General features: G+C 44.5%; 1 protein-coding gene across 1 annotated transcript; it reads left to right on the plus strand.

Moving 5' to 3' along the window:
- Nucleotides 1-10,507: 10,507 nt before the first annotated feature.
- Nucleotides 10,508-16,879, plus strand: cfap96 (cilia and flagella associated protein 96; the record flags this gene model as incomplete). Its single annotated transcript, XM_079492807.1, has 4 exons — nucleotides 10,508-10,620; nucleotides 15,048-15,213; nucleotides 15,611-15,798; nucleotides 15,943-16,879. The coding sequence occupies 4 exons, from the start codon at nucleotides 10,508-10,510 to the stop codon at nucleotides 15,995-15,997; spliced, it is 522 nt and encodes a 173-aa protein (XP_079348933.1). The 3' UTR covers nucleotides 15,998-16,879.
- Between the last annotated feature and the right edge of the window lie 56 nt (nucleotides 16,880-16,935).

Consider the following 16,935-nt stretch of genomic DNA (forward strand, 5'->3'; position numbering starts at 1 on the left):
AGACCTTTACTTGTGAAGTTTGTGGAAAGGATTTTGGTATAATGAGTACTCTAAAAGGCCACATGAGGACTCATACAGGGGAAAAGCCCTTTACATGTGAAGTTTGTAGAAAAGGCTTTGGTAAGAAGAGTCATCTAACTAACCACATGAAGACTCATACAGGGGCAAAGCCATTTACTTGTAATGTTTGTAGCAAAGGCTTTAGTGAAATGGGTAATCTAAAAAAGCACATGAGTACTCATACAGGAGAAAATACCTTTACTTGTGAAGTTTGTGGAAAGGGTTTTCGTGATCTAAAAAGCCACATGAGGACTCATACAGGGGAAAAGCCCTTTACATGTAAAGTTTGTAGAAAAGGCTTTATTCATAAGGTTCAACTAACTAACCACATGAGGACTCATACAGGGGAAAAGCCATTTATTTGTAAAGTTTGTTGCAAAGGCTTTAGTGAAATGGGTAGTCTAAAACCCCACATGAGGACTCATACAGGGGAAAAGCCCTTTACATGTGAAGTTTGTAGAAAATACTTTGTTCAAAAGGGTCAACTAACTCGCCACATGAGGACTCATACAGGGGAAAAGCCATTTACTTGTAAAGTTTGTAGCAAAGGCTTTATTAAAAACAAAACACTTAAAACACACATGAGGAGTCACACAGGGGAATAACCACCACAGAAAAGCTCTTTACTTGTACGGTTTGTAGAAAATAATTCAATTGTAATCTAAAACAGCACATGAGGACGCATACAGGGGAAAAGGCCCTTTACTTGTACAGTGTGTGGCAAATGTTTTAGTAAAAACAAAACACTTAAAACACACATGAGGAGTCACACAGGGGAATAACCATTTTGGAAGGGGGGGCCACGTCCAATTCAGTAGCTTAATGCCAGTTATCGCCATTTATATGCAGGGCTTAAAGTTCTCCAGGCCGCCCACATGTGCCTAGTCTGGCAACATGTGCCCACGTAGCGTGCATGCAAAACTGGTTAATAAACCAGACCGAATCAGCCGTTGGCAAAAAAAAAATTGCCTGCCAGCGGATTAGGGTCTGGCGAGGCTCAGTAGCACGCCTCTTTCCTACAACCGAGAACAGGTCGGGCCAATCGGGACACGGTATGCAATATGGGCGGGCTTTGGTACAGTGACGTTCAATGCTTGAGACCTTTGACTGACAGTAGCTCTGACCAATTGCGTCGAAGAGAAAATGTTTGAACCCGCCCCCCGGGAAATGAAATCCAAGTGGAGCCAGCCCAGACTAATATACCGCGACAGTGTTGTGTGATATTAGTCTGGCTTATTAGCCAGGCTAGAACGGCATACCTTGGTTGTCAAAATGACACGTAGTAGTTATTTTTCCCCGCACAGGTCGGCCACCACCCTTCCAAAGTGTTTGCTAACTTTGCTTCGGTTCGGACAGTTTGTTTTGAGACAGAACAGAATCCATCTATCACAGTCACGAAGCGAGTTTATCCTTCTGGATACGATAAAAAGAAAATGCGTCAGCGTGAACTGCGGCAACACTGCAACCAGGTAAATAAACATGTAGACTGCAGTGACTGTTGGTCCGGTTGTTGTTGTTGTCTGTTGTACAGCTGACCCACGTTAAGTGCGTGGTGGTGGTGGTGGTGCTGCTGGCTCAGCTGCAGTCTGTAATCTGATCTCTATGATGGCTCGCGGCTCGCATAGCGATACTAATATCACCGCGTGGATATTAGTCTCGTCCCTCAGTATTAGATTTTTTCCTGCAATGTCCCGCCCCATATTTGCATACTGGACCCTGGTTGGTTATAGCCTGGTTCCAGACGAATCTGGTTGGCTCGTTACCACTTTTGGCGTGAAGTCCTAGTCCTCCCACAATTGAGAGGCGCCAGACTTAATCTGCCTGGGCACCCGTTTCGACTGTTCACTGATCACTTATCAGTTCGGATCAGTACGATTGTTTTCAACGAGTATGGGCATGCCTGCCGACTGAAAAAAAAAACGACAGGATTAAGGTTGGCGAACATGCGTTAATATTAGGACCGCGCTGCGACATGCTTGCAGTTAAGTTTAGGGGAGGGTATGATGAGGCTTGTCGTTTTTAGTAGGCAGTAGACCAAAACGACAGGATTAAGGTTGGCGAACATGCGTTAATATTAGGACCGTGCTGCGACATGCTTGCGGTTAAGTTTAGGGGAGGGTATGAGGAGGCTTGTCATTTTCAGTAGGCTCCCAGCATGTCCAGTAGACCTGAATAGACCGATAAGATCGATTAACGTGTCATCAACGCCAATCGCAGCCAGTAGGCTCCAGACGAGCCGACCGGCTAGATAAGATCGGCTTAATAAGTAACCTACTAGGAATTATCGGTTGATTTTCGGTCGAAACGGCTGGCCTGGGGGAAGGCTGGCTACACAAGGCTATATAAGTGTCACCTACATGTTACTCATCATAGAGAATGTTGTATTATTGCAATCTGTTAGGTATGTATACACACTCACTTCTGCCTGATTATAGGAAAAGTAGAATCACAGATTTGTGGAGAAAAATTGTGGTATTTTATCACCAACATTAAGGAGGACCAATTACAGTATATGAGGTCCCTATTAGAGGATCTATGCTTATGGTATGCTGATGGTTTAATTTACTGTGGAAGTTTCTCCAGTACTGTTGTATCTGTGGTAGTTGGAGGACATGTTTGACTGAATGGTTTCCCTTGTAGCACAATAGAGGAAACACTGCATAGAAAATGTTAAGTTCAACATTTAATGGATTTCTTTCTTTTCTTTTTTTTCTTTTGCCTAAAGAAGCGCTTTCCAGTGAACCGCAGGAAATGAAGTCCAGTCTGGTCCAGGAGGAACCGGAGTCTTTACAGATGAAAGATGAACAGAAGCTACTTCAAAGACCAGTGGAGGATGATGGGTCAACATTGACATTACTTGCTGTGAAAAGTGATGATGATGATGATGCTGAAAGCAGAGAGACGGAGCCTCTAGCCAGCACTTCAACTCAACATGAAAACACAAGCTGATGTAGAGGACTGTGGAACATCACAGCCAGCTAGTGATAGCCAGCTCCTCTCTTTACACTCTCCTGAATTGGACAATGAATCTGACAGTGATGATGAGTGGGAGCACTGGGAGCCAACTAGTGATAACCAGCCCCTCTCTTTACACTCCTCTGAATCGGACAATGACTCTGGCACTGAAAACAGTGATGACGAGTGGGAGGAGACCAGGGAAGGTCATACAGGGGAAAAGCCCTTTTACATGTGAAGTTTGTAGCAAAGGCTTTGGTTACAAAAGTCATCTAAAAGGGCACATGAGGACTCATACAGGGGAAAAGCCCTTTACTTGTAAAGTTTGTAGCAAAGGCTTTAGTGAAATGGGTAGTCTAAAAAAGCACATGAGGACTCATACAGGAGAAAAGACCTTTACTTGTGAAGTTTGTGGAAAGGATTTTGGTATAATGAGTACTCTAAAAGGCCACATGAGGACTCATACAGGGGAAAAGCCCTTTACATGTGAAGTTTGTAGAAAAGGCTTTGGTAAGAAGAGTCATCTAACTAACCACATGAAGACTCATACAGGGGCAAAGCCATTTACTTGTAAAGTTTGTAGCAAAGGCTTTAGTGAAATGGTTAATCTAAAAAAGCACATGAGTACTCATACAGGAGAAAATACCTTTACTTGTGAAGTTTGTGGAAAGGGTTTTCGTGATCTAAAAAGCCACATGAGGACTCATACAGGGGAAAAGCCCTTTACATGTAAAGTTTGTAGAAAAGGCTTTATTCATAAGGTTCAACTAACTAACCACATGAGGACTCATACAGGGGAAAAGCCATTTATTTGTAAAGTTTGTAGCAAAGGCTTTAGTGAAATGGGTAGTCTAAAACCCCACATGAGGACTCATACAGGGGAAAAGCCCTTTACATGTGAAGTTTGTAGAAAATACTTTGTTCAAAAGGGTCAACTAACTCGCCACATGAGGACTCATACAGGGGAAAAGCCATTTGCTTGTAAAGTTTGTAGCAAAGGCTTTATTAAAAACAAAACACTTAAAACACACATGAGGAGTCACACAGGGGAATAACCACCACAGAAAAGCTCTTTACTTGTACGGTTTGTAGAAAATAATTCAATTGTAATCTAAAACAGCACATGAGGACGCATACAGGGGAAAAGGCCCTTTACTTGTACAGTGTGTGGCAAATGTTTTAGTAAAAACAAAACACTTAAAACACACATGAGGAGTCACACAGGGGAATAACCATTTTGGAAGGGGGGGCCACGTCCAATTCAGTAGCTTAATGCCAGTTATCGCCATTTATATGCAGGGCTTAAAGTTCTCCAGGCCGCCCACATGTGCCTAGTCTGGCAACATGTGCCCACGTAGCGTGCATGCAAAACTGTTGACAATAATTATTTAATTCATTCCCATTTTTACCATCCTGTGGATGTATTTTGCACGCACACGCGCACACATGTAAAACTGTCTGCAACCAGCCAACCACATACAGTACAGCACAACCACACTGATAAACTGAAGGTTGGAATTTACAGTAGTAGCTCTTATATTGATTGGTAGGAGACACCAAACCACTGTACATCTGTACCACTATCACAGAACACTGCAGCAGACAAAATAAATACATCTACAATGTGGAATAAAGCTTTTATATCCGCCTTTGCATAAGAAACATGGCCAAATAGTGTAAAACTTACTCCATTTTACAATGTCTATTGGACACACACACACACACACATTTTAAGAATTTATTTATGTCCACACAAAGGGAAATGCACACAAGGACACAAACATTATGGGTGCAGTTATGTTACAATCACAAGACTATGACATGTCTTGGAATCATGATACAGCAAGAATGTCACTTAGCAGCGTCTCTGATAGCCATATCCGTTCACATGACGGTGCTCAGGACTAGGCTTGTTCTCATATGGTGGCATAGACAGTACAACAGGGACAGTACAACACCTCGCAAGTCCTTCTGCCTCATCCTCTGGACACTCCAAGCTGTCGAGAGTTCGAAACGCTCCCACAACTGTCTGTGGACATGTCCCAGGCTGGACCATCAGAGAGAACGGAGCCAGCAGTCTCACACCGCGGCCCGGTGACAACACGCAGTGCTCCGACAGCGGACGTATACGCCGTATGAAAGTCGCCGACTCACCGGGTCTCTCCCGGTGACGCTGCGCCCTCCACACTCCACAGCCGCTCTCATGGGCCTGGAAGTCCACACACCGCTGCCCCGATGGTGGACCGACACACCGCAGGGAAGTCACCGGGTCCCACTGCCTCTCCTCCCGGCACCTGTTCACGGGAGGGGCCGTCAGGCAGCGTGGTCGCCGGTAGTAGACTACGTCGCTGAGTACATCTTGACGTGATATCCTGACACACAGCCACCGCCACAGGAGTTGCAAAAGTTCCAAAAGCTGCACCCACTACATTAACGATCGTAGTTAGAACGGGTGCGGTTGTTAGATGTTAAAGAACAAGCAAAGTTGGCGTCCACCGGCGTTCCACCGTGCCGCCATTGCTGCGCGTGCGCGCGCGCACACACACACACACACACACACACACACACACACACAAAGGATGGAGGGAATTATTATAATTGCTCCCAATTGCTGTAATATATGTACAGTAGAGTGCATAGAAAATGTATCTTCATGTGTGCACTGCACTCCACTCGCTGTATAGACCAGCAGTCTATGTAACCAGCAGTCTATGTAACCAATTGCAAGTGTTATTAAAATAGCAGCAGCACAAATTATATATTTTATTAGCCATATCCAGGCCTCTGATGGTCATGGGATCAAGTGGAATAAAGCTTATTTGACAACCATTGTGCAAATGCTATATTCTTCTGTTGCAACAAAAAGCCACTGACTAGTGACTACCTCTGAGGGTACAGTGGTGCGCAGACAGTAAATAGCAGATCTGCAAGCTCAGAGCATGTCATAAATGCTACGCACTGTGAGCTTGTATATTTGCTATTTACCGCACGCTACACCAGTGCGCAACTAAGTCTGTTGTGCTCTATTCGATTTCCCCCCTGCTATTCTGACTTAAAAGTAGCACAGATTTAATTTACCACTGAAGTTATGGAAGTTTCTCCATATGGATCATCATGGCAGCGTCCAAAAGATAAGATCACAGGAATAATGGAAGTCATTGGAGTTTTAAATCGAAAGTTGATTACACCACGCAACAGGTATGATGGAATTATTTTTTGACAGGGAAGGCAGCCGTAATTGACAATAAAAGTGCTTATGTTCGGTTCTCTTGCATTAAATTTGACAGCGGAGCACTTGCTTGTTTGTCAATCAGATTTGAGAGGATTTTTTTTGTCTCTCACAAAAGTTACCCACACAGGCATGACAACGCAAACACGGCGGTGTTTAATCTCATCTCATCCTCATTAGGCCTGACCTCAAAATTTAAAACAATTCTTCTAAATCCTCCAGTTTTCTGAAATAAATATTTTCATGATTTTTCAAAAATAGCAGACCTACAAGCTTGTAGCGCGCCACTCGGTGGCGCGCTTTGAGCTTGTAGATCTGCTATTTTTCAATAGCTAAATTATAACAATGTTTAAAATACCAAAAGGGGTTCCCGCCCAAAATGGGTTAAGTTTCACTACCAACGCCTCCATGATTATCGCTCGATTGGACCGGCTGCTATCACACATTAAACAATGCAATTCACGCCACAGTGAAAAACCTGTGTGTGTGTGTGTGATTCTGATCTGTCATCTCTGCGTGTGTTGACACTATACACACACGCAGAAGAACTGGGAGGCGGAGGCGCGGGGGGTGTGCTGCCCGGAGCAGTGTGTTAACCAGGTCTTTGCGGCAGAGGTAGCAAAAATAAAAACGACTGTATTAGAGATAAAAAACATTAAAAACAGTGAAAAGAGTTAGCTAGGGAAAGCAAAAGAGTTGGGTTTTGAGGGTGGTTTTGAGGCTGGGGGCGTCTGAGTGTTTCAGGGAGTGCATTCCACAGGGTTGGGGCAGCAAAGGCAAAGACTCTGTCACCCCAGGTACGGAGTTTGGTCGTGGGGACGTCAAGGAGGTTTGCATCACCAGACCTAAGAAGACCTGTTGAGTATACATATCTAGACAGTGTACCTGATTTCATCACTACAGGTCTGTAAAGGCATATGTGAATCACCACCTGTAATTGTGTAAGTATTTTGCTTACCCAATAGAGCGTCGCAGTCCCGCCCCCTACCAGGCCCCAGGAAATTATTCCCCGTTCATTTTCCTCATAGACATTTCAAAAAGTATTTATTTAAAGACCTTTTAAGCGTCGTACAATGTCAACTCGAGTTGTGACAAATCATGACAACAAACACATTTTTTCGGGCCGAACAAATAATTAGAAAGAAGAAAAAGGCAGGTTTCAACAATTCTTTTTGTTGTTTTTCTTCTTTGTAATTATTTGTTTGGTCCAAAATATTGTGTGTTGTCATGATTTGTCACAACTCGAGTTGGCTTTGAACGACGCTTATAAGGTCTTTAAATAAACTTTTTGAAATGTCTATGGGAAAAATGCATTTGGAATTATTTCCTGGGCCTGGCGTCGTCATGAAAGGGGGCGGGACTGCGACGCTCTATATCCTTCAGTTCTCTGCAAAATCCTGGCATAGTCGGATCAAACTTGCGCTGGCAATGGGCACCGTCCGGCTCCCTATTGGTTCACCAACATATGTGCCCACCCAAACGGTTCATGAGCTATGCCTTTTCAAAGTTAGCATTTTCAATTGAGCGCTATAGTGCCACACTTTGGCCAATGATTGTGGGTTTCGCGTCATCATCACCGTTCTACCATATTGCAAAGTTTTGCGAAAAGGCCCATCGGGCTTGGCCCCTCAAAGAAGAAGAAAAAACATACAAATACGAGGGTCTCACGTGGCCAGACTGTTGCCTCTAGCGATTTTCAAATGCTTAGTTCTAAAGATATTTTAAAATATAGTTTTGTGAACGAAGGTCACGGTGTACTTCCAGAATATATAGCATTCGGAGATTGTGGAATAATTGTCTGGCTATAGCAAGACTATACATTCATAAAAAGTGCTTTGCTAAACATCCAGTGGCTAAACTTTAAAACAAAACAAAAAATAAACAGTGGATAATTATTGACACTCCTTGGAAGGCAGGTAGCCACGATCAGTTAACTTGTGTTGGACATGTCAAAATAAAAAATGTTAACATGTCTGTGACGGAATCTATACACAGAATATGTAGCCTACAGAATGAGCAGATGATACTATTTCTCTAAAGTTTGCCACAGACAAGGCCAAGTCTTTGTAAATTGATGACCCCAACTGCCTGCACACCAGGTCTGAAAACAAGCAGAAAGTCGCTTATAAGCACACATGGCAACCCCAACACACGCACGCACAAGCGCGCGCACACACACACACACCTGCGCTAGACGAGACGGGACCACAAGGAGGAGGCGGGTGCTTGTCTGCTTGACACATGGCTTGACACTTGACAAGACAAGCTGTTGTTGGAACTTGGAAGTTGAAATAGTTATTAAAACAAGCAACGTTGGCACTCAACTGGAGTTGTTGTTGTTGTTGTTGTGCGAGGGAGTGGAAATAAGACTAATTAGAAAAGGAGGACCCGGCCCCAGACCACCCCAAATACAGAGAAGGTAAACAATGGTCCCGAAAGGGGTTACTAACTACTATTAAAAAAGACACGTGTGTTGTGTGAGTGTATACGTGTGACAGCTGAAAGAGAAGTTTAATTATCTCCATGCCTGGAAAAGTTGCAAACTGTTGGACATGTTCTTTCCAACGGAGTGAATTCTCCTCCAGTTAAGTTAGCCTACCTACTGCAGTGACAGACATGCGTTGTCTGTTAGCTGCTTAGCATCATTAACATTGCCAATATACCTTGCCTTGCGATAGGTGATGGGTAATTAATCACACCACCTGCCAATTGTGTGACCCAAACTTTTGTGTTTCCCTGGTCAATAAGCCTATCTCACAGAATTTCCCCGCCCCCCTAAATACGCCCCCTTTTGGGGTTAGTGGTGATAGCGTGACGTCACTCCATAGACGCTACATGTTAACAGAGGTTATTTAAGAAGTCTACAACTTTTGTTTTCTCAAGGTAAGGTTTGTTCTATCTGCTCGACCTGATTTACCATCTTGTTTGCTTCATAATAATATTGGTCTGTCACATTTTTACATTAGAAAATGTACTTAGATTCTCCAGAGAAAAAAACGTGTAAATGCCCATGTTAAAGTCACCACTATTTACCGGAAGTGGGCGTGAAAAACGGGCTGTGAGATAGGCCTATTGGTGATGACGTCCTGTAAACAGGACGTATTCGTAAAATCAGTTCATCGATCATTTCGGCCCCCCTCGCCCGGAGAGAAAGACGTCCGTGTGCATCTCTTGAAAAAGTGGAGATAATTGACTAAATACACGTTTTGTGCCAGAACTTTCACATGGATAAAAAAACTAGAGGACCATATTTCACTCCACGTTTTTGGAATTATTTAATGGGTGAGTACAAACGGAGCATTTATCACATTTAGGCCGCCAAGTTACGTCCAACATGAAAGTAAGCGCAACCTCTCTATGGCTCTGTATGTGAAATACTGTATATACTGTATGGAACAACAAGAGCCGTTCTAGGGCTAAGTCATACTCTAGAAAGACTTCTAGACCGCCGTTTATTGTATAATGTGTAAATTGCAATGTCTTTCTTTCTTTCTTTCTTTCTTCGAGACACTCAAGGCTCATGGATGCAGTCCCTCCCAACCTATACTCACTCCTGACCAAAGGATCCATGTACACAGGTACCAGAGGCCTGACCATAGGTACCAGAGGCAGAGCCAAGGTGTTGACCCCCCAGACGACCACAGTGAGGACTTTGACATCTGTGACAGAGGTGTTGCAGTGGCACGGACACTCTCTCTTTCATGGCCAGTGTGTGGAAAGTCCAACCTCACCACCATAATATGAAGTTCAGCACCTTCTCAGTGCTGTAGAGTCTGGTCTCCTATACCAGTGGTTCCCAAAGTGGGGTCCGGGGACTCCCAGGGGTCCTTGAGGGAGTTCCAGGGGTTCCCCAGCTAAATGATAGTTTGGAACCAAATGAACCCTTATGGGTCTGTAACTCTGAGTTACTTTGAGTTAAATTAACATTGATTTTACAATATAAATTGGGGGTCCCAGAGATGGAAATGTCATTAAATGGGGGTCCGTAGACTAATGCATGTCAAACTGGGGCCCCTTGAAATTAAAATGGTTGAGAATCACTGCTAGAGCCGTACAAATCTTCTCTTATGAGGGTCCCCCGCATAGCTTTTAAAATGGGGGTCCGTGGGCTAATTAGTGTCAATTTGGGGGTCCTTGACATGAAAAGGTTTGGGGACCACTGTCCTATACAGCCAATAGCCTGCTCTACAGAAGTCCCTGCATGGCCACCGTGATACACCAGAACGATAGTGTGTCAGTGCTGCTAAACAACCAAGGATCAACATGTCTGGGATGAGGGGTCGCCTACCAAGGCTGAGTGAGAAGATGGCAGCCAGGAGAACGAAGCTGGTCGGTCACATTCCCTTGACACCGGGAGCTCCCAGCAGGAGAGGAAAGTCGTGGAGAACTTTAGCCAGATGTATGGAGAATGGAAATGACTGGAGACACCGCTGGAGGACTCATCGAAGGATGAACTCGACAGAGAGTAGGGAGGCTCTATCTCTCTCTATCCATGATGGGTTCTACAGTTTGACCCTTCACACAACTGATGCAGTCAAATAGAAGACGACTCAAGGTAGGAAGTAGGAACCTTTTTTATTTTCTTTATTTGCTGCTGCTGCTGCTTGTGTTGTATGCTGTGTGTACGCTATTGTGATTCAAGCTGCTGCTGCTTGTGTTGTATGCTGTGTGTACGCTATTGTGATTCAAGCTGCTGCTGCTTGTGTTGTATGCTGTGTGTACGCTATTGTGATTCAAGCTGCTGCTGCTTGTGTTGTATGGTGTGTGTACGCTATTTTGATTCAAGCTGCTTGTGTTGTATGCTGTGTGTACGCTATTGTGATTCAAGCTGCTTGTGTTGTATGCTGTGTGTACGCTATAGAGCGTCGCAGTCCCGCCTCCTACCATGGACCAGGAAATTAAACCCAATGCATTGTCCTCATAGACATTTCTTAAAGTATTTATTTAAAGACGGTTACGCCGCGGACAAAGCCAACTCGAGTCGTGACAACTCATGACAACACAAACAATATTCTGGACCAAACAAATAATTAGACAGAAGAAAAAAACGGCAGGTTACAACACTTTTTTTGTTGTTTTTCTTCTTTGTAATTATTTGTTTGGTCCAAAATATTGTTTGTGTTGTCATGAGTTGTCACGACTCGAGTTGGCTTTGTCCGCGGCGTAACCGTCTTTAAATAAATACTTTAAGAAATGTCTATGAGGAAAATGCATTGGGTTTCATTTCCTGGTCCAGGGTAGGAGGCGGGACTGCGACGCTCTATAGTGCCCAGGATTACAGCTCGGGGGAGGGGTGTTTTTAGATGGATGGAGGGACAAACAGATGATGAGGAGGGATGTCTCCAGGGGTCCAGCTTGTCTGTCTCAGCTGGACAAAATGTCCCCTAGGGAGCGGGGGGGCTGTAAGCATGCAGCTGGGTCTCACACACACACACACACACACACACACACACACACACACACACACTGACACATGGAAAAACACATCACAGCTGGAGGAGGGGTCACACGTACAAACACACACACACACGCACGCACGCACGCTCTTCCACTGCACCATCATCAATGTCATTGATTTGAGTCGATAAACAAGCGGAATGGATTTGACAATAAAACAATGGATAGTAAAGACATTGTGTGTGCGTGCGTGCGTGTGTGCGTGCGTGCGTGCGCGTCGCGGCTATGGGATGAAAACCAAAAACGTTCCTCTGTTAATAGGGATGACATCATCATTAGGGATGTCCCGATCACGTTTCTTTTGCTCCCGATCCGATTCCGATCATTTGATTTTGAGCATCTGCCCATACCAAATTTTCCCAATCCGATATTTATATTTTATACAATTCAAACAATTTACAATTTAGGCATTTAGCAGACGCTCTTAATCCAGAGCGATTCACATTAAGCAAGAACAAAAAGCATGGCAATACATCACATACATATAAAGTATTATCATGAAACATGCGTAAGTTAAGAACGTAACAGTGGATCTAAGTGCTATCTAAGTCTACATGAAGTGCTATCTAAGTCTACATGAAGTGCTATCTAAGGTCACATTCCCACCTAATACTTCGGTAGACTCGATGCGAATGGGAGGAGAATTGGGACTTCTTGCATATTTAATTTGCTGCGGTTTGCCTTCAAACTGTCACCCCCCCTGCCCCCCCCCCCCACCCCCCCCCCCCCCTAACTCTCTCTCTCTCTCTCTCCGCACGCAGCCACGCACTGTTCTTTTGGGCATGGAAGGAACGGCGCTGAGCGCACTGATATAACAGACAGCAGGGCAAAATGTTTACAAGTTTATTGAGATGAAAGTCCCTACTCCCCACACAGTGACAGCACTCCATGTTTAGGCTACGGCACGCACAGACAGACAGACAGAATATTCTGTAGTGTATGCTATAATGCACTGCAGTGTTTTTATGTGTTTCCTTAAGCAATTGATTAATGTACTCGTCCTAATTTCAATCAGGGCTTCAGTCTCCTCATTCGACCACGTCTATCCACGGTAACGGGACATCTTTGCGCTGCGTAAAATATGCCTTCTCCGTCTCCAACTGTGTTCAGCTCTTCACCCGCCACATTGTTTGCTTCATTTCCTTTATTTACTGCGGATTGCATTCACACCTGCACCGAAGTGCGATTGGAAGCGAAGCGAAACCCCCGTTTTTGCTCTGAGTAGAATGCGGTTATTTGATACGCATTAGGATTCAAATGAGCCTTCACACCTGCCAAACGAAGTGCACTTTCTGACAATGCGCAGCAGGATTCGTTTTAATCGCAGCAAAGCTTTCTGGTGTGAATGTCACCTAAGTCTACATGAAGTGCTATCTAAGTCTACATGAAGTGCTATCTAAGTCTACATAAAGTGCTATCTAAGTCTACATAAAGTGCTATGTAAGGGGCTAGGGCGATTTCCTGTCTAATATCATGATATGGATATGATATTGATACTACAGGGATGTCCCGATCACGTTTTTCGTCTCCCGATCCGATTCTGATCATTGAAAATGAACGTGATCGGCCCCGATTTCCGATCCCCCTATCCGATCGGGACAACCCTAATCCAAATGTATATGTAGATCTGCTATTTTCAATGCCTTTGTTCGATACTCTCTCATATGAACGTAAAAAGTTGCCAGGTTTCTGTCCGACAGCAATTCATTGTTGTTTTCTTGCTCTCTGTCTCTCTCTGTCTCTCTCTGTCTCTCTCTCTCCATCCATCATGGCTGTCTGAGAGTGATAGAGTGATGTTTTTTTTTTGTGGCTTTCGACTTTATTTTATATATATATATATTTCATGGAGGGATAGACAGTAGGCTGACAGGAAATGGGGAGAGAGATGGGGGGGGGGGGGGGGGGGGTGACATCATAGAGCTATAAAGGATAGAGGCCGAACCGGAGCGTTAGCCCCGCCCCCCCCCCCCGCTATTAATTTCAATGGAAGTTGCTCAGTGGCGTTTTGAAGCACCTGGAAGACTTCCGGAAGTATAGTTATAACTCAATGGCTCGAGCGAGCGGAAGTTTAGCCTAGCCTAGTCCATCCACTTCCATTAAGTGCTGCAATTCCACATTTTGCCAGTAGGTAGTGGCATCTTCAACGTTGGATATAGCCTTACTGGGGGCTTGGGTGACATGCAGTAAAGGCCGGGAGTCGAACCCGCGGCACACTGCCAGACGGGATTACCAGCCAAGGTGCCTGGACCGCTGAGCCATGGCCCAGGCCCAGAGTGATGGTTTTGAAGGAACTTCAGCTTGTCTCTTCTGCCACCTCTCTGTGTGTGTCCTGCTCCCCATGCCGTCTCCTCAAGGACCCTTATAGATAACTGCCACCTCTCTGTGTGTGTCCTGCTCCCCATGCCGTCTCCTCAAGGACCCTTATAGAGGACCCTTATAGATAACTGCCACCTCTCTGTGGGTGTCCTGCTCCCCATGCCGTCTCCTCAAGGACCCTTATAGAGGACCCTTATAGATAACTGCCACCTCTCTGTGGGTGTCCTGCTCCCCATGCCGTCTCCTCAAGGACCCTTATAGAGGACCCTTATAGATAACTGCCACCTCTCTGTGGGTGTCCTGCTCCCCATGCTGTCTCCTTAGCACTTATTTATGGTCTATCTCAGCGCTGGTTGGTCACAAAAAAGGACCCTTATAGATAACTCTTGAGAGCGTAAAATGAAACCAAATGGACCCTTATGGGTCCACTTGGTTTCATTTTGCACTCTCAAGAGTTAAATTATTGTTAAACATCTGCATTACTCAATTTACAGGATGTCTACACAATTAGAGAGTGTAGAAGAATTGTTATTTTGATCGTTTGCCCGTTATCTCTCCTAATGGTACCAACATCAATACAGCATGGAGTTGTGGAGTGCTAAATGACCGTTTCTGACCGAGGCTAAGTCATTTAAATTTCTTTAATTTTAGTTGTTCCATGTCATGTGAAAGCATGGGTACCATAGCTTCAAATTGACGTATCGGTTGTTCAGTTTGACCCACCAGTTTTGGAGATATGGCTTATAGAGTAATGTCTTGCAGAAAACGAGTCGAGAAAACAGGCTTGTAAAATACATGTTAGTCGAATAAATCAACTGTAGATTTAGTCGACTAAGATCTTATGATCTTTAGTCGACTAAAACTAGACTAACACTAAGACATTCCAGGTGACTAAAATGCGACTAAAACTGAATGAAAGCCCTCGTCGCCGAGATCGTCTTTGGACACTTTTTATTTTTAAGCATAAATGGATTTCGGTTCACAACTCTGTAGTCTCACGCCTGCCTCACGCCTGTCTCACGCCTGTTAGCTCCAAGCTAACAGGCGGTCCCTTCAAGCTCCACCTCCATCCCAGAGAGTATTTCCACAGCAACCCGTACCGCAGTGACAGGCCCCGCCCATCGGAGCACAAGCCCCTCCCATCCGGACAGAAACAATTCCCTGTTCCATTCAAACCCTCCTCCCCCAGTAAACGGGTATCTGTCTGTCTGTCTGTCTGTCTGTCTGTCTGTCTGAAACTTTTGAACGCAACAAATAGCGTAAGTAGCGATATGCTTATGGCTCCACTCTATGCTCTGAGGTCTGGTATAGGGAAACATGACGACAGGGGAATTTCTGCAAAATAGACCCCATGTCATTTGGGATCAATCTAATTAGGAAAATTAGCCTATGTGTTATTTAGTCTGAAGTTGTCCTTTAAGTGTGTCTGTGGGTTGAGTGTGTGCGTGCGTGCTAATGATTGTGTGTATTTCTGCACCGAGCAACCTCGGTACATAGAAATCGATTTATTGGATATTCTGACATTCAATTATACATCTCATGCCAATAAAGCCAATTGAATTGAATTGAATTGAATTGAATTGAACTTTTCAGATGGGTGGGATGAAGGCGGGGACGTTCGACGTCTTCCCGTCTCACTCCACTGATCCGTACAGTACGGCCAATAAGCGCTCCCGGCCCTCCGGCAAGCCCACCAATCGAGACGAGGTGTGTGTCTTCCGGCCCGCCCCCGGGCCCAAGAGCACGCCGGTGCAGAGCATCATCAGCGTGAACGTCAACAGGTTTCACACTCTCATCTCTCTCCTCCTCTCTCTTTAAAGACAGAGTTTGTGTCCTCTTTTTTTGGTTGAAATAAGCTGTTTAATAGCTCTATAGTCTGATAGTAATCATTGCTATAAAGTGCTTAATAGTTTGTGTCATTTCAGGTCGGTACACTCGGCAAACTACACTTCCACTATCCCGGCTATCATGACCTACTGACCTACCAACTACATTACCCAGCCTGCATCACTGGGACTACATTACGCAGCCTGCACCACCACTGTGACTACATTACCCAGGCTGCACCACCACTGTGACTACATTACCCAGGCTGCACCACCACTGTAACTATATTACCCAGCCTGCATCACTGGGACTACATTACGCAGCCTGCACCACTGTGACTACATTAACCAGCCTGCACCACCACTGTGACTACATTACCCAGGCTGCACCACCACTGTAACTATATTACCCAAGAGGAGAATTAGCAAGAGAGACCAACTTTGCTTTACTGTATCTGCGTGAGGTGGGTGGTAACATTATTAGGAGACAGGAAGAATGTTGGAGTCTATTCATTTCCAATGGGAGAGTGAACGTGAACACAGCTTCTGAACCATTCCTTAACTCCATGGTCACTGAACTAAATACTGGACCAAATCATCACAAGGCACACAATATTTACAAGATATTCATAGTAAAATGGCTTATTTTAGCGAGACAAATCAGGAGAAAATCTACTTTGTTAATGACATTTCTTTATCCCAGCAACAAACTCTCGCGAGATTTGAGATGAGTCCGGAAGCCTCTCTCTGTCCATCTGCAATTTCACGGACAACACATAGGGGGCTCTGACCCCATATTTAAGATGAGAATATGTGAATATTATAATGTGAAATTAATGGACATATTTAAAACGATTAGAAATTATCCTTATGTGCCCAAATTAGAGCTGGCATACTTGGTCTGCATATTGAGACAGGCAGATATGTAGGCACGGTTGAGGAGGATAGATTATGTAGTCTGTGTGATCTAAAGGAAATTGAAAATGAAAAGTATTTAGTTTTTTATTGTCCATTCTACAACTCTATTAGGGAGAGACTTTTTAATGAGATAGATCCAAATCATGAATTAATATGGTTGGAGGACTTCGAGAA

Source organism: Electrona antarctica (assembly GCF_951216825.1).
Source record: "Electrona antarctica genome assembly, chromosome: 1".
Lineage (NCBI taxonomy): Eukaryota > Metazoa > Chordata > Actinopteri > Myctophiformes > Myctophidae > Electrona > Electrona antarctica.